A 21,314-nucleotide genomic window follows, 5' to 3' on the forward strand; every position below is an offset into this window, starting at 1 on the left:
GATGCTAAACTAATTTCATTGTTTGTCTCTTGTTAAAAAAACTTCTTCTCAGTACAGTGTTCACCAAATTAAACTTGAGATTTGTTTTTAGACTATTGAAACTTTTTTCTTAATTTAAAAATCTGAAGAAAAAAAAAAACAATACAGTCCACTGCACCGAATGAATGGCTCCATAAATATTAATCTATTGAGCATTTTTGCAGATATACAGTAATAATAACACAATATTACTTGGACACTGATAAATGATTCCAATGCACATTTTTCTCACAGTTTCCATTTCATTCTGTTTTATTTTGGCTTTTAGTGACGTTCTGGGTCCTGTTCTCTGTAAAGTCAAGTCAAATTGTGCTATAATATGTATCGATTTCATTTATTTATGTATTTTAAAAGTGGATTTGCTTTTAATTCGTACTAGAGCTAAGGTCAAAACACTGTAAAATAAATCCTGGCATATCATATCGTGTTTTGTAAATGTACGTTAAACTAAAGATCATAATAACACATACAGCCTTTTCTTCTAGCTCGTATATCACAGACGGATTCAGAAGAAAAACTCCACAGACAAAAACCTTATATATAAACATCCTTTAATCATGATTGCCAAACATATGAATTAAGGCATATACAGTATAAAAAAGCAACAGCAGGTTTCATGTTTAGACGGTTTCAGTGAGTCATTGACTGGATTCACCAGCGGGATGAACTGAACATACCAAGCAGCCTTTATAAGACAACACCGTGTCTCCCAAAAGTCGACAGCATTTTGTAAACAGAGTTCATAGCACTATATTCAAGTAATAGAATGATCACGGATACTATGCAGGTAAGGAGTTGTGTAGTGAGGCAGAGCCGCTGATAGACAAGGTGTCGTCAGCCAAGGGTCGGTTATTTTAATCAAACACACGATATATTTCATTTATATAAGGTAGTCTTGTCAAATAAAATTCTAGGCCGGCATCTGGACAATCCAACAGTCAAATCAGAGATTTTAGATGAAGATAAGAAGAAGCTCCAAACGTGGCTCAGGCAAAGCAGACGATGCCAAACAAAGATGTTTGGAAAGATCTGGTGAGACGTTGCTGCCGTGTCTATCGGAGGCTCTGCTTTGAGCTAGCTGGCTTGTAGGAAGCATGGGAGCAGAGGTCGAAGGTCGAGAGACGTTCATGTGAGCATCCCCACTGTCACTATTTCAATCCACGGATAATTACGTCAAATATCTGAACAGAAACTGCCTCAAACTTTAGGATTTCATTTCAAGCAGCACGATAAAGTCGACTCATTTTTCAGAAACAGTGACGCAGAATCTCTGTGTTATTTGTTCCTGAACTTAATATTAATGTGGAAATTAAAACTGGATTTATCCTTCAGAGAGAGACACGGGGATGAAAAGCCCCAGTTTGTACGTTTGATTTCAGCACCATTTATATTCTGAGGTTTAAATGCTCAACTTTCATTAACCCACGGATTCGTGTCATCAGTGTCAGTGTTTGTTTGTTTGTGTGTTTGTGTGTTTGTTTATGGTCACGTTTAGCTCCTTCATTTGATTTCAAATCCAGTCGCTATTGTTAAAGCTTAAATTTGAATAAAACTGGGAAATAACTGGGTCAGTTAGACGTAGCTAACAACATTATTCATCAATTATATATAAAAAAATGGAAATAATTCATTATTAATTAACAAATAACAGTTATTAACATTGACACTTCAGCGAGCTAACAACCGTGTAAATCAATGCAGGAAATGCAAAAATAAATAAATAAAAAAATAATAATAGTTTGTTAAATGTTCAGATTTATTTCCCTCAAATATTTATATAATTTAAAAACTCTGTCGCAAACATGTTGGAGCATTAAAAATTGTTTTTAAAATACAAGAAATTGGAAAACAATCAGTATGGTTATCGGTGGCTAAAGCTTCTCTACTAGCATGCTACAACTAGCCTAGCTAGTCACTGGACGCTTTGTTTAGATGGTAGAAAAAGAAAAATGTCAATAAATGAATAAATAAATTTATTCATTTATTGATTATTCATTTTGGACTCATATTAAAGTCCTTCATTAGATTATCTGCTCATTAGCTCATCGCTAACTAAAGCAGCGCTGTCATGACTTTAACGTCAAGCTTTTTGTTTTGGCACAAATACTGAAGAAGATTAGCTAATGTGGACAGAAGGAGCTGCTCGGTTTTAACATTAAAATGCACATTTTTGCAAACTATCTGGTTATGGAACAGAAGGTTTAGTTTAGCAAAGACGCGCTGAGCTACGTACGACAGAAAGAACGAACGGCTTCACTCTGAATTAGCAACGACTTGAGAACAGAATCAGCCCAAATCCATGGATCTGAGTCTGTTCTCGTCACAATAACAGGAATATAGTGACGAGGAATCTGGATTTAAACATGTAAGTTCATGTTTAATGAACTACAAAGGGGGTCTAATGAAACACAAAGCGCAAAAATTAAATTTGTTCCAATAAAAGTAGCTGCTATTCCTCGGGTTTCACACAGCTTCAGTGAGAGTTTCTCTACTTCGTGACGGTGCAGCTTGTTACATGTTAAATGTTTAATAATGTTCTGCTTTGCACTAAAACAACACATTTCTAGGTGAGTTGTGTTACTGTTCTGGTCCCGCTGAGCTCAAACTGGAACCGACTTTCCACCACAAACCAAACTGTGGGTGTTGAGCTGTTCTCTGGCGTCCAGACCCTGGTGAGAGGTTTTTTGGTCCAGGACGCTGCTACAATAACATGTGGTACAAACTGGGGCCGAGACGCGGCGTCGACATTCAACAGGCCCCTCCCCCCCCGCGGCGCTCTGCTCCCCTGCACGGCTGATGGAGATCGACATAGTGTACAATAAAGCGTGTTAGTGCTCGGCCATGAATCTGTACAGGATATATACACCAGTGGGTTCCTACATGGCTCCGGGCAGGTCGATGTGAAGGTTTACTCTCACATAAAGACAATACAATCAACATGGTTACGCTCAAGTACAGGTTAGTAATACAAATGTAGCGTGAGCACTATGGAGGGAGGAGGACCACTTCAATAATCAGAATGAGAATAATAAGGATAAGAATATACTTTTTAGCTTCCTAATGTTGCTTTTGCCCCCGACCATCGGGAGCTTTTAAAAAAAAAACAAAAACAAAAAAAAAACAATCCACGTCATCGGGATAGTCATCATCATCATCATCAGTACATTCAGTCACATCGTCATGGTAACACACCACCATAAATGTGCATTTTATAAAGTTGAACACCACAGCCGACGCCTGCTCCTGGTAAAACTCTGCAAAACTGAAAAGCTCCAAAAGATTCTGGATCTGCTCCTCCGGATCTGGTCCCGATCCCGGTCCCGGTCCCGGTCCCGGTCCTGCCCCCCCCCACCCCTCAGTCGGCCCCCCTGCTCCTCTGTGATGACTTATAAAACTAATGGTTGTCATTAGTAAGAAATGAAAGTTTCATTTAGTTATTTATTTTTTCTGTTCTCTGCCTCTCAGCGAGGCGAAGCTTATTCAACACCATGGAATTGATGTCTGATAAATCTGCTGCTCCTCATGTGAGACGTGGTCACATGGTCCTTACTTCTTCCCTTCGCTGTCTGTGGACACATGGGACATAAAAACATGTTGAGGACATTTGTGTGTTTAGGATTCACGCTCATCCAGAACCTGGACCAGAAACCTGGACCAGAAACCTGGATCAGAAACCTGGATCAGAAACCTGGACCAGAAACCTGGACCAGAGGGACGACGGTGATGATGTTTACAAGAAGAGTTCAGCAAAAAGGACGGACGCTAATCCAGACAAATGTTAGCTTAGTTTAGTTTATCTTAGCTTAGTATCATTTAGTTTAGTGTAGCTTAGTATCACTTAGTTTACTTTAGCTTAGCTTAGCTTAGTATCGTTTAGTTTAGCTTAGCTTGGTATCACTTAGTGTAATTTAGCTTAGCTTAGTATTGTTTAGTTTAGTATAGTTTAGTTTAGCTTAGCTTAGCTTAGCTTAGTATCATTTAGGTTAGTTTAGCTTAGCTTAGTATTCTTTAGTTTAATTTTGCATAGCTTCGTATCATTTAGGTTAGTTTAGCTTAGCTTAGTATTGTTTAGTTTAATTTAGTTTAGTGTAGCTTAGCTTAGTATCATTTAGTTTAGTTTAGTTTATCTTAGCTAAGCTTAGCTTAGTTTAGTTTAGTTTAGTATCATTTAGTTTAGTTTAGTATCATTTAGGTTAGTTTAGTTTAGTTTAGTATTATTTAGTTTAGTTTGGCTTAGCTTAGCTTAGTTTAGTTTAGTTTAGCTTAGCTTAGTATCATTTAGTTTAGTTTAGCTTAGTTTAGTATCATTTAGTTTAGTTTAGTTTAGTTTAGTTTAGCTTAGCTTAGCTTAGCTTAGTTTAGTTTAGCTTATCTTAGTATTATTTAGTTTAGTTTAGTTTAGTTTAGCTTAGCTTAACTTAGTTTAGCTTAGCTTAGTGTTGTTTGGTTTAGGTTAGTTCAGTTTAGCTTATCTTAGCTTAGTATCGTTTAGTTTAGTTAATGTCAGCTTAGTATCATTTAGCTTAGCTTAGTATCATTTAGTTTAGTTTAGTTTAGCTTAGCTTAACTTAGCTTAGTGTTAGTTAGTTTAGTTTTAGTTTTTTTTTAGTTTCTTAGTGTTGTTTAGTTTAGGTTAGTTCAGTTCAGCTTAGCTTAGTTTAGTTTCAATAGTATAATAATAACGATGATAATAATAATAATAATAATAATAATAATAATAATAATAACAATAATAATAATAATAATAATAATAATAATAATAATAATGATAATAATAATAATGAAGGTGGAGGATCAGGAGAAAGGAGAAGGTGATGAAGTGTCTCCTCCTCCATCAGTTACCATGATGAGCTGAGTGTTTCTCTGAGCTCTGAAACGTACCAGCTGAGGACGAGTGACCTGACACCTGCTGACTGGAGACCAGAGACCTGGAGCTCAACCCTGGAGACACAGACACACAATCAGCTGATCCGTCCCCTCGGACAGGACGGAGACAGAGACGTTTGCAGGTTTACCGGCGTCACACCTTGGTAGATGTCGTACTGTCCTGACATCAGGTTGTAGCTCATGCCCAGGTGTGTGTGATGGTGCGTGTGCAGGTGTCGGGCGAACGACATGTGGTTCCTCTCTCTCTCGGCCTCTCTCTCTCCCTCAGGTGAACCTTTCTCCCCCGGCTGAGTTCACACAAACACACACAAACACACACAAACACACACACATTAACGTGTTCATGTCACTGGACGCAGCTTATGTGTGTGTGTCTGTGTTGAATCTGAATCTGAATCTGAATCACAGTGAAATAAAATCAGTGAAATCTGGGCTGTAATAAGTCAAACGTACAAAAACTAACGATCATTTATAACTCGACGCTGTTTTAATCCGATTTAACTAAATTCATTTTAATGCTTTTGTTTCTACGTCTATTTCTCATCCTGGAGAGTTTTAAAGTTTCATGTAAACTTCCGACAGATTCAACTCACATCATGTTCACATTCAGGAATTTAACATTTATTTTATTTTTATTTTGGAAGAAAACTTTCATTTATTTATTCTGATTATGACGCCAGTATCTTATATTTTTTATTTTTACTTTGTTTCAGTGGTTTTATCATTTTAAATGATTGTAATTAAACGAGGCAGCGTCTATATTCCCCCGTATTTAAATCAAATCCTCCTTCACCACTTTTCTAACACGAAACTTAAAGACACGAGTTAAATGAGCATCGACAAAATGGATTAATTTAAGTTTAGAAAACGTGTTAAATCCTGTAACATTTTACAGTGAAGTTACAAACATGGTGACAGAGCTCGGAACATTTTTTTCTCCGTTCATTTTATTCTGCAACCAATAAACTCTGCGACGTCTATGAAAGTGTTTCAGGTGATGATGACGTTTGTTTGCAGCTTTAAAATGAAGACGTGAGTACATGTGTACAAAGGACCCACAGTACATCACACACCAAACACACAAACACTACACACAAAAAACAGCTATAACGTGCTCCTAGTGTAAACATGATGTTAAACCTGCTGTAAATACACACAATTCCCAAATAAAGTATGAAATGATTAAACTGACAGTGTGAGAACAGTTTTGTATGTTTGTTGTTGTGTGTCTGCAGCCGTGTCTGCAGCAGTGTTGTGTGTCTGCAGCGTTGTTGTGTGTCTGCAGCAGTGTTGTGTGTCTGCAGCCGTGTTGTGTGTCTGCAGCAGTGCCTGCAGCAGTGTTGTGTGTCTGCAGCCGTGTTGTGTGTCTGCAGCAGTGTCTGCAGCAGTGTTGTGTGTCTGCAGCAGTGTTGTGTGTCTGCAGCAGTGTTGTGCGTCTGCTGGTCCTTACAGCTGGAGATTTGCCGTGGTACTGGTGGCTCTGCTGCTGCAGCAGCTCCATGGCCGTGGACGAGGCCGAGTCTCCGCTCTGTTTGCCGCTCACCGCTCCTCCTCTGCCGGGCGGAGTCACCTCGGACTCCTCCCTCCCCGCCGTCTTACCGTACAGAGGGTAGTGGAAACCTGGGGGACGAGCAGGGGGGGACGACACGACCACAAAGACGTGTGGACACTTTCACTTCACGTGAAATATGTTTCACATTAGCATCGAAAACAAGACGAAACAAGATCATCCAACACGTTTTATCTGCTCATTAACTCAGACGTTCCCATTAAAACACCAACAACCTAAAAGCTGTTTAGAGCTGAAGAGGAAGCTGGAACAAGAGACACTGGACTGGACAGGGACCGGTGGGAAGTGGATGTTTAAATAGAAACTCTGTGTAAAAACCATCAGAAACCTGCTTGACTTGTTTCTAAGCCTAATGAGCCTAATGGTTTGTTCCATTTCCACTCAGAAGCCGGAATTAACAAGTTCTGAGTTGGAATTTTCCACCAAGTCACAAAGTCGTAGAATCTTCACTACAGCAGAGTTGAGTTTCCAAGATGGCCGCCCTGTGTGTAAACAGTAATAATTAGAAGCTCCTGTGATATATATATTTATTAGCTCTTCTGATTAGTTTTGATGCATTAAATCAGTCGTACAGACAGAATTTTTCCACGTACAGACATTAAACCTTAACTTCCCTCTAGTCTCAGAACTGAAGAAGCTACTTCTACAAGTCCAGTTGCCTTTTGGATATAAACCATGTCCTGGACGACTGAGAACCTTCACAGACTTTTACCTGTGGAGATAAAACCTAATCCAGCGTGAATCAGCATCTCTGTGTGTTTTTACTTTTTCCAGACTTTCTTCTGCCTCTCGTCTCTTAATAACCACGAAGGATGTTTAATAAATCGAGATGTTAGGGAGCAAAGTGGAGACGTTTCTGACTCATTCAGTCATTTAGACCAGGGATGAAATCATTAAACTAAGCGTGAATGTGTTCAGTTGGAAACAAGGAGCTGGTTTAAACACTGACAGGTCGTTGTTTTTTGTCGTTGTCTTCAAGTAAAACTAGAGAATGAAGCTTAAACCTGGAGACGTGATATTACTAATAAGATCTATACTTAACAAGTAAACATGATCCTGCATGAAGACGTTGTCAGGAAACTGTTGCTCACACCAGAAACACGTGACGTCTCAGGTCCGTCCTCGTGTTTCCGTTCCAGACTCTTACCTGGGTAATTGTGGACCAAGGTTGGGGACACCCCTCTGTAGGAGCCCCCGCCGCCCTCACACATGGCTAAGTAGGGCTGGTAGGAGGCGTGCTGGTACTGGATGTAGGGCTGCTGAGGGGTCATCGGAGGAGAAACCGCCGCCCGAGCGCTCTGGGACTCCTCGGAGAGCCCCCCCATCGAGTCCTGGCTCGGATCCTCCAGGCCTTCCAGACGGTCCGACTCCTCGGCGTCGATGGCGGGCGGGACATCGAGGGATCCGTGCACCCTGGCTTTTTTAGCATCTACACCTCCTCCTCCTCCCCCTCTATCCCCTCCGGAGGTCATCTTGGCCCCGGCAGGCTCCACGGTAGCGCCCCAGTCTTTTCCACTGTCTGCTTCACCCTCCTCCGCCTCCTCCCCGTGTTGACTCTGTAGCTCTGAGTATTTGCTGTGAGCGAGGCGGTGAGCCCAGGCCGGGCCGTCTGAGGGCTAGATCGATGGGGACAAGTGTTGGTGCTAGTTGCAGTGTTTCCCCTATAATTCTTTGTTAACAGTGGTGGGGGGGGGGGAGTTGAGCTCAACTTCGGTCCACGTCTCAGTCCCAGTTTTTGCATATAAAACTAAACTCCTTTTTTTTTATTAATAATAAGCCTTAATGTTTACTTCATTTTGGAGGGAAAGCAAAGCTAATGCAATGTTTTCCTTTTAGCAGGGTGGAGAATTTCTTGCCGCGGGGGCCCACCGCTGCCGAATCACTATAGAGGAAACACTGTGCAGTGGTGGTGAACAGAGCCATAGACAGAGCATCTATCACCGGCTCTGGGATGTGATGTTGATGGAGGATGACGACGACGACGTTTTTCAGAGGTGGGACGACGGCACGACTCAAGCTCACACACGATGAGAACTCAGGCCAAACCTTTCAAGTCTTTTACAGCTTTCACTCAGCTCTCACACAACCTCTGGACATGACCCAGCATGGCTAGAGTTAGCAGTCAACTGCATCGTGGGATGATCATGGAGGATAAAAAAAAATCTGTACAAGCATCGTCCTGAAAAAGCAGCTCATATCAAAACCTATGTACATATAAGAAAGGGTTTTCTTTTGTTTCTTTACAGCAACTAAATGGTTTCTACCTCTGACGTAGGATGTCAGAGCAGAGCTACAGCCACGGAAGCAGCCTCCCGGTCTTTGCTATTAGCACCTATGGGTTCTGTACACAGCGTGCGGTTAATCTCTTTGTGACACTCATTAAAAGCAACACCAACAACAGCATCATCATCATCAGCAGCGGCAGCGGCGGCGGCAGGTTAGAGACAGAGGGAGAAACTTACACTGGAAAAGGAAACATTTGAGTCCAGATCTGTCTGACTGTTTGGGTTGTGGAGGGATGAAGACGAGGAAGAGGAGGGCGACTTGATGTCATCGCAGTCTTTCATTGAGACCTGGTGCTGGTCCACCAGGCCGCCGTGCACCGCCTTCATGCCCCGTTCCCCCCTGTCGCTCATCTCCACGTAGGACAGGACGGGCTTGGGACAGCAGCCTTTGGCGCCGTCTTGACCGCCTTTACCAACCATGTGTTTGATGTCCTCGCCGTCTCTCAGCCCCTGTCCCCTCTGCTTGTTGCTGCTGGACGTCTGGTCGCAGCACTTAGACGCCAGCAGCAGCTTCTGGTCCATGTAGAGTCCGCGGGAGTACTGGCCGTAGTAAAGCGACTGGGCCAAAGCTGTTTGAGTTTGACTCATCGCCAGCTGCAGCTGAGACTGAGCCGGCCCGTCGCCTTTCTTAGAGTCCGAGAAGTCGTTTTTGTCGTCCTCTTTCATGTCCTCCTTCCTGTCCTTCCCTTTGACGTCGTGTGCATTGGTTTTGTGGAAAGCAACGCTGCTGCTGCTGCTGTTTTGCCGGTCAGACTGCATGTACCCCTGCAGGTAGTAGGGGTCGTAGCCGTGGTAGTACGGGGACTGGGGGTCTTTCGATAAAGGGGCGGACGCTGTGGGAGGGGTTTTCCCAGCGTTGCCGTGGCTACTGCTGGTGGAGCTCACCTCAGAGGAAGCGGAGGAGCCGGACTTGGGTCTGAGGCCGTCTGAGCGACACTCGGAGGATCCGCCGTCGTCGCCGGCGTCCGAGATGTCAGAGTAGGCGGGGCTGTTGTTCTTGCTGCTGCCGTCCCCCGTCGCCAGGCAACCACCACTAGCGTCGAGCCGCGACGAGCCACCGATGGAGGGGCTCGGGGCGTTGTCGGTGAAGGTGTAGACCTTGTCGGCCTCGGCGCGGATGCTGGCCATCCTGCTCTCCTGGCTCTCAGAGAGTCCGTTCATCACATCCTGTTTACTGAGGTGCTCCTTCAGGAGGCTCCCGGAAATTTCTTTAACGCACATTTTAGAGCTAACGTCCTCCATTTTGGCGGCGCCGCCGCCGTCGCCGTTGGGCGTCCTGGCCGGTGCGTCTTTGTTGTGTTTGTCCTTCAGCTTCCGTTTTTCCTTCTTCCTGGTCTCCTTGCTGCAGGGAACCAGCGCGGCTTTCACGAGGCTCGGCTCCACCACGATGCTCAGCTTTGGTTTGATGGGTTTCAGGGGGAGGTTTTTGCTCGTCAGGCCGACGGCGGCCATGGGGGACTGCGACGTGACAGAATCCGCCGGATACGCCGTGTTGGGTATGGCGATGAGTTTGGGCGGAGCAGGGGCCGGAGCGATCGGCCGGTTGGTCCGCGACTTGCACAGCTTCTCCACCTTCCCGTTGGCCTTCTTGCCCTTATCGCAGGCGCCCCCCTTCTTCTCGATCAAACCCTCGGCTTCCAGCTTGGGCATCTCCACCGAGGAGTTCCTGTCCGGGACCATGCAGTTCTCCAGAACCACCGTCATGTTGGAGATGATGGGCAGGTTGCTGAGGTCGTCGATCAGGCCGTCTTTTAGCAGCGAGGTTCTTCTGGTTTTGGTTGTGGGGCTGTGGTCGGTGCTGAGGAGCAGTCGTCTGTTTTTAGGAGACCCCACTGTGGTCACCTTGTACAGAGGAGCTGGTTTCTTCGAGGAGCTGTTTGAGGAGCTGTTGGTCTCCGAGAGGTCAAAGGCCACGGCGTCCTCACAGTCCGACAGTCGCTCCTCGCTCTCCCCGTCCTTCATGGGCTCCAGCTCCGGCTTCCTGGGCTCCTCGGCCTCCAGGTGCGCATGCGTCTGGTGGTAGCGCAGCCCGTTGATGTGCTTGTAGCGTTTAGTGCAGTTTGGGTGGGGGCAGTCGATGAGGATGGGCGGCGGAGGCGGCGAGGAGGCGCAACCTCCCCCTGGATCCATGAAGGAGGGGTCCGACTTGCCCTGCGGCGTGGACGGGGCGCTGCGGGACTTGGCTCGGATCCTCTTCCCGTTCCCGTTCTTGACGTCGTCCGAGGAGACCAGGCTCAGGTCCAGGTCGGCCGGAGGTTTGTTCTTCCTCTTCCCGGAGGACAGGGAGGGGGCGCTGCTGCTGGGGGGCTTCACCTCCTCCACCGTGAAGAAGGAAGGAGGCGCCCTGCAGTTGCTGTTGATGAGGTTGAGGCTGCCCCTCCGCCCCTTGCTGTGGATGGAGGCGGCGGCCCCGGCCACGCCCCCTCCCCGGCTCCTGTGCTGGGACAGACCCCTGACCTTGGTGGTGGGGGGCGGATCCACACAGGAGCGGTCGGTCATGGCCAAACGCATCCTCTTCCCTCGGCCCCGGGCCCCGGGAAGCTCAGGGTCGCTGGACGGAGACTCACAAAACCTGGACAGGAAGAGGAGACACAGCTCAGAGGAGGCAGAGGAAGAGTCATTCTTTATTTTTTCTAGTCCTTCCTTCCCTACTTTCTTTCATTTTGCCTTCCTTCTTTCCTTCCTTCCTTCCTTCCCTACCACATTATTTCTTTCTTTCTATTCCTTCCTTCCTACGTTCTTTCTTTCTTGTTGTTCGGGGGATAAATCCCGCCCCTGGATCTTTCTGGTATTAATCACCTTATTAATGGAGCAGACTCTGTGTTTTTTTTTTATAAAGATCACGTCTCTTCTTCCTGTGATGTTTGTAATTGCCTTTTTTTTCCCCCCCTGAATGTCACTGAAGCAGCTGGAAGTGAAGTTTTGTGCATTTCCTCTGACATTTCCAGGATGTTTTGATGCTTTCCCACCGTTAATAATCTGAAGTGTATTTTATTTTTAGCCGTAAGTGTGACTCATGGCAGTGGAAGCGTTTTATTGTGATGAGTTATATAACGAAGACAGCGACGAGTCCAAATGAATATAATAAAAAAAAAAAAGCAATTTAGTCGTCCCCTGGTCTCTGAGATGAAGCTGTAATCGTCATGACAACAATCACTCACATCCAGGAGTGATAATTGAGAGGTTTCAGCCGAGTGGGGGGCGACGGTCACATTCTCCACTTAGTGATTACAAAAAGCACTCAGCATGGAAACAACAGACGGTTTATTACCATTATTTATTTAAATCACTTTAGCAGCGTTTGAGGATATAAAGAGACTCCTCTCAGTTAATCCAATAAACAATAATCATGAACAATAACCTGGTTACACATAAGGCATCCAACAGGAAGAAGATTCATCCAACAGGAAGAAGATTCATCTTCCAACAGGAAGAAGATTCCTTATGCAACAGTCTTTCTTTCTTTCCCTTTCTTCATCTCCTTCTTTTCATATTTTCCTTTTTCCCCCTTTTTACTTAATTTTACTGTGACTCCCAACCTGTGGGCCGCAAAGGTATTGCAAGTGGGCCGCCAAATAATTTCATTACTAACGCCATGACATCTTGATATGAACCACTGCAGCTTTTATTTTTAAGAGAAAGTCGTAAGTAAGAGGGCAGTGTTTTAATTTTGTTTCTTTGACGTTGTTGCTTTTGTTTAAATTGAAGTTTCATTTGACCCGAGCAGAATCTTTATATCAGGTTTGTGTTTATTTGTCAGCCTATCGATTTAATGGACTTCTTTTGATATATGGATTTAGTTTGGATCTGATATTCGATGTTAAATTGTTATATATAAGAATGTATTTCTCGTTGTTGAAGGAAATTGTTATTTATATTAATCGTTTGTTAATTAGCCTGTGTGGTGCTGATGGACAACTCCTGCAATGGCCTCTGTATTTATGGAGGTGGTGGGACTTAAAAGTGGCCCCGAGTTGGAAAAGCTTGGGAACCACTGGTCTGGACGTCAGCATGTTTCTCTGATAGAATCTTTTCCCTTTCAGTCGACTCAGTTTCACGTAACAATGATTTTAATTCAGTGACTCATTTCATTGGTTAATGTCACACAGTGTCAGAAAGCAGCAGGTCAATAAAGGTTATTCAAACAAGATGGCCGCCACCTCTGTGTTGACAGTGAGGAAGTTGCATTGATGAGATTTTCTTGGAAATGAAAAGGAGAAGCAGACGTTACCTCGGAGGAGCCCAGTCATGTTTGGTGCAGTCCAGCAGAGTCCCCACGTAGGTTCTCTTCCTCCACGTCACGTTCACCACCAGCACACCTGGAAACAACCAGGAAACAATCAGGAAACAACCTGGAAACAACCAGGAAACAATCAGGAAACAACCTGGAAACAACCTGGAAACAATCAGGAAACAACCAGTAAACAATCAGGAAACAACCTGGAAACAACCAGGAAACAATCAGGAAACAACCTGGAAACAACCTGGAAACAACCAGGAAACAATCAGGAAACAATCAGTAAACAATCAGGAAACAACCTGGAAACAATCAGAAAACAACCTGGAAACAACCAGGAAACAATCAGGAAACAACCTGGAAACAACCAGGAAACAATCAGGAAACAACCAGTAAACAATCAGGAAACAACCAGGAAACAACCAGGAAACAACCTGGAAACAACCTGGAAACAACCAGGAAACAACCTGGAAACAACCAGGAAACAATCAGGAAACAACCAGGAAACAATCAGGAAACAATCAGGAAACAACCTGGAAACAACCTGGAAACAACCTGGAAACAACCAGGAAACAATCAGGAAACAATCAGGTAACAACCTGGAAACAACCTGGAAACAACCTGGAAACAACCAGGAAACAACCAGGAAACAATCAGGAAACAACCAGGAAACAACCAGGAAACAATCAAGAAACAACCTGGAAACAACCAGGAAACAACCAGTAAACAATCAGGAAACAACCAGGAAACAATCAGGAAACAATCAGGAAACAACCAGGAAACAACCAGGAAACAATCAGGCAACAATCAGGAAACATTCAAGAAACAGTCAGTCTTTTCTTTTCTTTTCTTTTCTTTTCTTTTCTTTTCTTTTCTTTTCTAAAGGGTCAGTGCAGGTTGTGGTTCAGTGGAGCTGATAAAATAACACGATAAAAGATGAATGAGCACGGCTCAGTCTGACGAGTCGACATACGACAGCAGTTAACGACCTGGAAATGAAAAGCAGTGACAACCTGAAGGACACACACAAAAAAGGAGTGTGCACTTTTAAGAGACTCGTATTGTTTTTTTTTTGTTTTTTTTAAATGAGGACGATTCAGTCTTACTTCCTGTCAGGATTGTGCATGGAGGAAACAAAAAGAGTCTTCAAGGTTTAAACTCTAATCTGAAATAAACGTCTCCCTGTCTCTCAGACTGACATTTCAAAGCCATTAACCTCCTCTTTGTGATGCGCCTGCAGCATCTCCGAGCAAATCACATTTCAGACGCATTACGGCTTTGAAACGAGGTTTAACTGCAACACACGACTCCTCGCTGTTCTGTTACGCCTGATGGCCGCCACGGAGATGTGATCAGAACAGAAGCTCTGAAAGCTCCAGGTAATGAAGTGGACGGATGTGAGCAGTCGACTATTCACCCTCACACCTCCCACATTAAATCTTTGATTATTGGCAGGAAATATTCAGGAACATTTTTAGGTTTGGTGGCCAGATTAGAGGAGGCTCAACAAACTAAATCCACCACCAGACACTGATCAGCTGTTAGAAACATGGCCTCCAGTTTGCAGCAGAACATCAGCAGCGTTATTGTGAGCAGAGAGAGGGCTAGCAGGGAGGCTAGCAAGGTAGGAGGAGCTACTGTTAGCAGGGAGGCTAGCAAGCTAGGAGGAGCTACTGTTAGCTGGGAGGCTAGGAAGCTAGGAGGAGCTACTGTTAGCAGGGAGGCTAGCAAGCTAGGAGGAACTACTGTTAGCTGGGAGGCTAGCAAGCTAGGATGAGCTACTGTTAGCTGGGAGGCTAGGAAGCTAGGAGGGCAGTGCATGTAGCTCTAAAACACTTTGTTGTGTCTTTATCAGAGGATGAATGAATGAATGAAACTAAAGAAAAAGTCTGAACATCTGAACAATATTTGTCCAACATGTTGAAAAGGGAGCAGGAAGAAGACTTTCATTCATTTCATCCTAACCCTCCTCCGTTTAACATTTACTTCCTGTGTGTGTGTTTTTTTCTCACATGCTCGTAAACATTTATATTTAGACATGTATCCTCCTTCCTCCATGTTCCTGGTGAACTCCATGTGTTTGTATGGCTGCTTAAACTTACTCATGCTTGGACATTGTTTTAGTCTGTTCCATAATTTCACTCCACATATACACGAAATATCTGACGAAGATGTTTTAAATTGAGTTCGTCTCTCAAATTATATCACCCCAAAAACAAATAGATGTGAAAGATTCCTGGGAGTAGGTTCTTTATTGTTCTTATGTTCTTTATTGCTTTATAATTTGTGCAGTTTGAAAGTGAACCAGATCAGTGCATTTCAGAACGTTTGATTTTGTGAATAAATGGTTTGACTGTTCTCTGCAGCCAGTGTGGTGAATTATCATTATGGCTCCTTTTTGTATTGACAGTGGTTGTACTGCACAGTAACTTAAATGCAGTAATATTAATGGACAATAAAGGATGTGGAGTGATTTATGGTCCAGCAAGGCTTCAGTCTGGACTCAACATCTCTAAGTGGTAAAGTGCGGGATCAGCAGCAGCAGTAGAAGGAGAAGGAAGGTTTCCCCCTGAAGCGTTTCTGGGTCTGAAATGTGACAGCGTTTCTATTTTTAGTCGTCATGACTCTGTCTCATTTCTGGGAAGAAGCCAAGAAAAAAAAAGAAAGAAAAGGAAACTCATGGCTTGTCACGGTGAATGTGGCAGACGTTGGAGCGCGTTGACATTCAAAATCCGTCAAAGTCTGTCTCCTTGTCACAAACACCATTTTGTGCCGTTTTCTGCTTCGTGAGTGTTAAAGCAAACGGATCAGATCAGATCAGATCAGATCAGATCAGATCGTCCCTGAAATGAAACATCGAACCCACACCAAAACAAACCGAATGAAATAACTTAGAATGAATGTGTTCACCTTTATTCATTCCTGCTCTCAGCTGTTCCTTGTCTTTCTCTCTGTCCATCTCCAAACCATCATCACATTCACTCTAAAGCTCACAGCAAACATCATGTGACGTCAGGTTGGAGCCAAAAAAGGAAAACGTTTGAATTCTTTAAACAGAGATGATCCAAAATAAAACGTCGTATGAGAGCATCACAACCGCTGTTCACGAACACGTCAACGGAGCAGATCCAGCAGGTTTTAGATCCCACAACGAGACGACAACAGCTCCCAACTAAGACTCTCTAGGCAGAGGCTAATGGCGATGCTAATGGCGATGCTAATGGCTAGCATGGCACCTCTGCACCAGAAACCAGTGTTCATTTTGACAGCTATTCTGAATTTGGTCTTACTCATATTTTAGTCGACTGCGTTTTTTTTTTTATCAACTTCTAATTATTAAATTTAGTCAAACTGCAGCTAACAAGTTTCATTTTATACGTTGTCTTTAGACGAAGCCTCCTGGTGGATGTACGCATGCGCCTGGCAGCCATTTCCAAAATGTCTGTTTTCATGGACTGAGCTTTGGGTTTATTGTAGATAAATCTCTGGTGATTTAGAAAAGGTCACGTTAAGAAATCCATTTATAAGAGAAGGAGAGTCATCACATCTCAGAACTGATCCAGAACTAATAGACTAAAGAACAGCTTCTACCCACCCACACGCACATACACATGAACATACACATTATTTGCACTATAGTTTAATTGTTTATGAAACTAAAGGTCAAAATAAGAAAGATTATGTTCAGACCAACTGCATTTATGTATTTATTTATTGGTTCTAAAATAAAATTAACATGGTGGTTAACAAATTACCATAAATGTCCACAAATATGACACAAAACAAAAATCATACATGGAAATGGTTATTATTCATTTTTATCATCCATCCATCATCCATCCATCCACAATCCATCCATCCACAATCCATCCATCCATCATTCATCCATCATCCATCCATCCATCCATCCATCCACAATCCATCCATCCATCCATCCATCCATCCATCCATCCATTCATCCATCCATCCATCCATCCATCCATTTTATCGTACTCGACTCTATTTATTCTAATTAATGACGCGTTTCCTAACTGCACTGAATAAATATGAACTTTGTGATCAATACTATCCCGGAGTTTCATTAATTATTTACAGTTTAAACATGTTGTTAATTGGTGGATTAATTGAGTGACGGCGCCTCCAGCATCTCTTCATCAGACTAATTGGCTTCGTCTTCGTCAGCATCCAGACAGACGCACGGACGCTGCAGCTTTGTTAAGAGTTGAGCCAATCACAGTCTGATTAGTTCTCATCTGGTCTCCAGCAGAGAGGAGGGGGAGGAGGAGGAGGAGGAGGGGGAGGAGGGGGAGGAAGGAGGAGGAGGAGGGGGAGGAAGGCTGAAGCTGAAATGCTGCTCTCTTCCTCTTCTCCTCTCCGTCTCTTTAATTAGTATTCACTTTAATTAACATGCAACCTGCATCCCCCTCCTCCCCCTCCTCCCTCCCTCCCTCCCTCCCTCCCTCCCCACCAGACACAGTGGGCTCCAGTTATTCCTCCGCCTCCTCAATAATCTCTTTGTCGTCGTTGCTTCTCTCTTCATCACGTTCTGTCTGCTCCTTCCTCCTCTTCATCCCTCCATCTCTTTCCTCCTCCTTCCTCTTTTTATTCCTCTCTGTCTCCGTCCATCCCTACAGTGGACTGAAAATATCTCTTTTCTTTCTGTTCTTTCACTTTCCCCCTCTCTCCCTCTTCCATCCCTCCATCTTCATCCATGTTTCCATAATCAGAATTCAGTAACAAATCCAGGTTTATTTCTCTTCATCTGTATTAAGACGTGATAATAGTTCTGCTCTAGTTCTGCTAGTTCTTCCTCAGATGAATGTATCCATCCATCCATCCATCCATCCATCCATCCATCCATCCATCCATCCATCCATCATCATCCATCCATCCATCCATCCATCCATCCATCCATCCATCCATCCATCCATCACCCTCACGTTCATTCATTCATTCATTCATTCATTCATTCATTCGTTTATTGGGAGATGACTGGTAAAGGTTACCATGGTGACCAGCAGAACCTCATCCACCAGTCTGAGGTTTTGTTCTGATCCTTAGAAGAAGAACTAGTGTCCCACATTATCTACTGCAGCATGATGGTTTATCATCTTTAATTAATATGCAGAGGAAGTAATCACCTGACCACGATTATTTTTGTAGCTTTATTTAATGATTCCAATGTTCATCACTTGGATTTTGTTCCATTTATTATAAGAAGTTTGGTGTTTAGAGTCTGAAGCAGGAGAAGCTTTCCTCCCTCTCTGTCCTCTCTTGGCCTTAGATATATCCTCCTCCTCCTCCTCCTCCTCCTCCTCCTCGAGCTCGGTTCGTATTTTCTTGGTTATTTTGAGAGAGCAGCTCCAGTTAATTAAAACTGGGCCGGGATACAAACGAATGAAGGCTGAGCTTCAGAGGCCCGGCGGCTGGCAGCGATAGATGGGACTCAGTCATTAGCAGCCGGCAGTAAAACATTACACCTCCGCTGAGAGGCTGCAGCGGCCCTCTCGTTAGCGGCCTATCAGAGAGCGGCGGCGGGTGACTCATCGGGACGTCAGATCCGAGGCCTGGAACTCCCCCGGGGTCGTTTCGCAGCGTTGGACGGGTTTTACGGGTTCCTGCTCTCAGGAGGATCTCCAGCCTCGTTTCAGGCTTATTTTTGTTTGGAAAGGATAAAAGTGTCTGAAAGGTCTGCGCCGGCACAAAGAAGAACCGTCCACTTTTGTCTTGTTACATATGTTTTTTCAAACCCACACAGAACGTAGCGAGGCGACGCTTTATTTGGAAACCTTTTGAGTCGTGAAGAACTGAAGAAGCTACTTGGATGAAACGTCTTCAAGAAACTCTACAAGTCCAGTTGTCCCGGTTTCAGCTTGTCTGGACACGTCTGAGAGGATCTCAGTTATCTTATTTGCAGTTTTGATTTGAAAGAAGTAAAACCTTTTGCTGGATATTTTTTATTTTTTCATCATTTTTGCTGGAGACTCCGAGGTCTTTACCTGCGTCTGACACCCGAGAGCTTTCACATCTTTTTTTTTCCCGTCTGGAGACAGACTCACTGGAAGCTGCAATCTTCAGTCAATTTCTTTTTCACAGTTCGTTCAGCCTCAGCTTATGTCAACACACTCACAGCAAACATCATCATTCAGCCTCAGACTCTCTGAACACTGAGACGCTGCTCGGCTCATGAAATGGGAGATTTTATATTTTATATCAATAAAACTGAATTGAATTAAAAAGTTTGTGTTGGGAGCTGCTGCTGGACAGTTTAGAGAAAGTAGTGCAGCTGCGCATTAAAGCAAAGCAAATCAGCCACAACATTATGACCACCGGCAGGAGACGTAAATAACATTTAAACCATCTTGCGACAGTTCAGTGTTCTGTTGGGATTCATTCATGTGGATGTTCCTTAGACGTGTAGCCCCCACCTAGACCAGACCAGACCCCCCCGACCCCATAGCAATGATGCAAGATTCAGCCGGACGCAGGCACACACACAAAACGCTTTAGGAACAACTCAAATAAAACATGAAGAACAGCACAAGGTGTTGACCTGGCCTCTAAATTCACCAGATCCCAAACTGATCAAGTATCTGTGGGATGATCCACAGAGGCCCCTCCCCTCAAAGACCCACGGGACCCAAACACATCGTCTCTACAGAGATGAATCAGCACAAGACTCCTGCAAAAACAAGTGTCAGCAAGCTTTTTTTTTTTCCCGACTGAAGGAAGAAGTAGAGCTCAGGGGTTATCTGAGTGGTTCTTGTATCACCCTCAACATTTTTGCAGAGTTGTGAGTCTGTGAGTCAGATTTAGAGATAATTCGAAGCTCCTGCTGACAACTCCAGCAGCACAAAGCATGACGATGTGTTAGAAATGTATATGAGGTCATTTAAAGGGAGTGTTTTGGTGTCCAGAGTCTCCAGAGCATTCCTCACCTTCCTCCGTCTCGTGCCAGACGATTCCCTCCAAGTTGACGCTGGTCCCGGGCTGGCAGGGTCCCAAGCAGGCGGAGTCGCCGTCCAGCGCCCCCGAGACTCCTCCGTCTTGGGTGTTGGTGCCAATAGACCTCGTCCTCACCGCCAGCTGCTTCGGGTTGGAGGTGGGCAGGGCCGGTGAGGAGAAGGAGGGCGCTGAGGGCAGGGAGGAGCCGGGAGCCCCCGGGTGACCCGGAGCAGGGGGAGCTGGCACCGTGAACATGGTGTCCACCTGGAGGGAAGATTAGAGGCAGGAGAAAGAAAACTTCACATCAATTTTATTATATTGCATGAAGCGTAGTTACTTTAATGTCACCAACGTGAAATCCAACATCTAACTATCTGAATATCGGACGCTGCTGCTGAATAGAGGCGAGAATCGGAGGAGGAGACATTTTGCCCAAATGTCACAGCGTTCATTATTCCCTCCACAGCCTGCAGACACTAACTAGCTAATCATCTCCCAACTGCTGCATCCACACTTTAAAAAGCTATTTTCTCCACTCTGTCTGTTTGGATCCACCCACTACTCTCCATCCTGAGAGATTACAAAACTATTTTCAACCTTGTGCAGAAACTGACATATGACTGATGATCATCTGTCACTTCTTAGCAAAGAAATTACAAAAGTACAACAAGGAAAGACTGTTATCATCGTATTTGTTTGTCCAATACAAATATTAGACATCTGAGATTTTAGAAATAGACGTAACTTTGGGTTTGACTCAAATTTCTGCTGCATCAAAGTTGTTTTACCTAGATTTAAAAGTTGGTGGGTAAAACCTTATCAAAAGAGAAATGCACCTTAGAGCCATGGCTGTATTCAGATCAGACAGAGATTAGAAACAATCTCCTTTCCTACATTTGTAGTAGTCTATTTCTTAGAAAGAAAAAACACATCCAGTCCGAGAGCATCGAGAAGAGTCTGACAATCAACACCCATCAACCGTCTGAGTCATATTGTGTTGTTTTTGTGCAGTTTTTCTCTGAACAGCAAAAAAAAAAAAAAAGGAGAGGTAAGCAGCCATTAATGATTTTCACATCACGAGAAAATAAAACTCTTTGAGATTTATTTCATGTTTCTTCAGAGTTTCCGGCCTCCGGCGGCGTTCCATAAAACCAATAACACATTATTCTTGAGTTCCCAAAGCCTACGAGTGATCTTAACCATCACGTCGCCATGGTAACACATAATGAAATCCATGTCAATGTCGCCCTTTAAGAGCTCCACTCTTATCTTCGCCACTTATTATGGTCCCAATTACAACAGCTCTGGGAAATAATTCTGCTGAGGGAGCAGCGGCAATCAGCGGTGAAAG

At 44.1% G+C, this 21,314-nt stretch overlaps 1 protein-coding gene across 1 annotated transcript in view; it reads right to left on the bottom strand.

The window, feature by feature from the left end:
• Positions 1-573: 573 nt before the first annotated feature.
• Positions 574-21,314, bottom strand: part of znf608 (zinc finger protein 608) — a 39,284-nt gene continuing 18,543 nt past the window's right edge. The window contains exons 2-9 of the mRNA XM_047592891.1: positions 19,957-20,227; positions 13,013-13,100; positions 8,959-11,353; positions 7,644-8,112; positions 6,377-6,546; positions 5,066-5,213; positions 4,921-4,980; positions 574-3,605 (exon numbers count right to left, since the gene is read on the bottom strand). Of these exons, the coding sequence (XP_047448847.1) occupies positions 3,586-3,605; positions 4,921-4,980; positions 5,066-5,213; positions 6,377-6,546; positions 7,644-8,112; positions 8,959-11,353; positions 13,013-13,100; positions 19,957-20,227 (3,621 nt within the window). The 3' untranslated portion in view covers positions 574-3,585. The remainder of the gene's footprint in view (positions 3,606-4,920; positions 4,981-5,065; positions 5,214-6,376; positions 6,547-7,643; positions 8,113-8,958; positions 11,354-13,012; positions 13,101-19,956; positions 20,228-21,314) is intronic.

Source organism: Mugil cephalus, chromosome 8, assembly GCF_022458985.1.
Source record: "Mugil cephalus isolate CIBA_MC_2020 chromosome 8, CIBA_Mcephalus_1.1, whole genome shotgun sequence".
Taxonomy (NCBI): domain Eukaryota; kingdom Metazoa; phylum Chordata; class Actinopteri; order Mugiliformes; family Mugilidae; genus Mugil; species Mugil cephalus.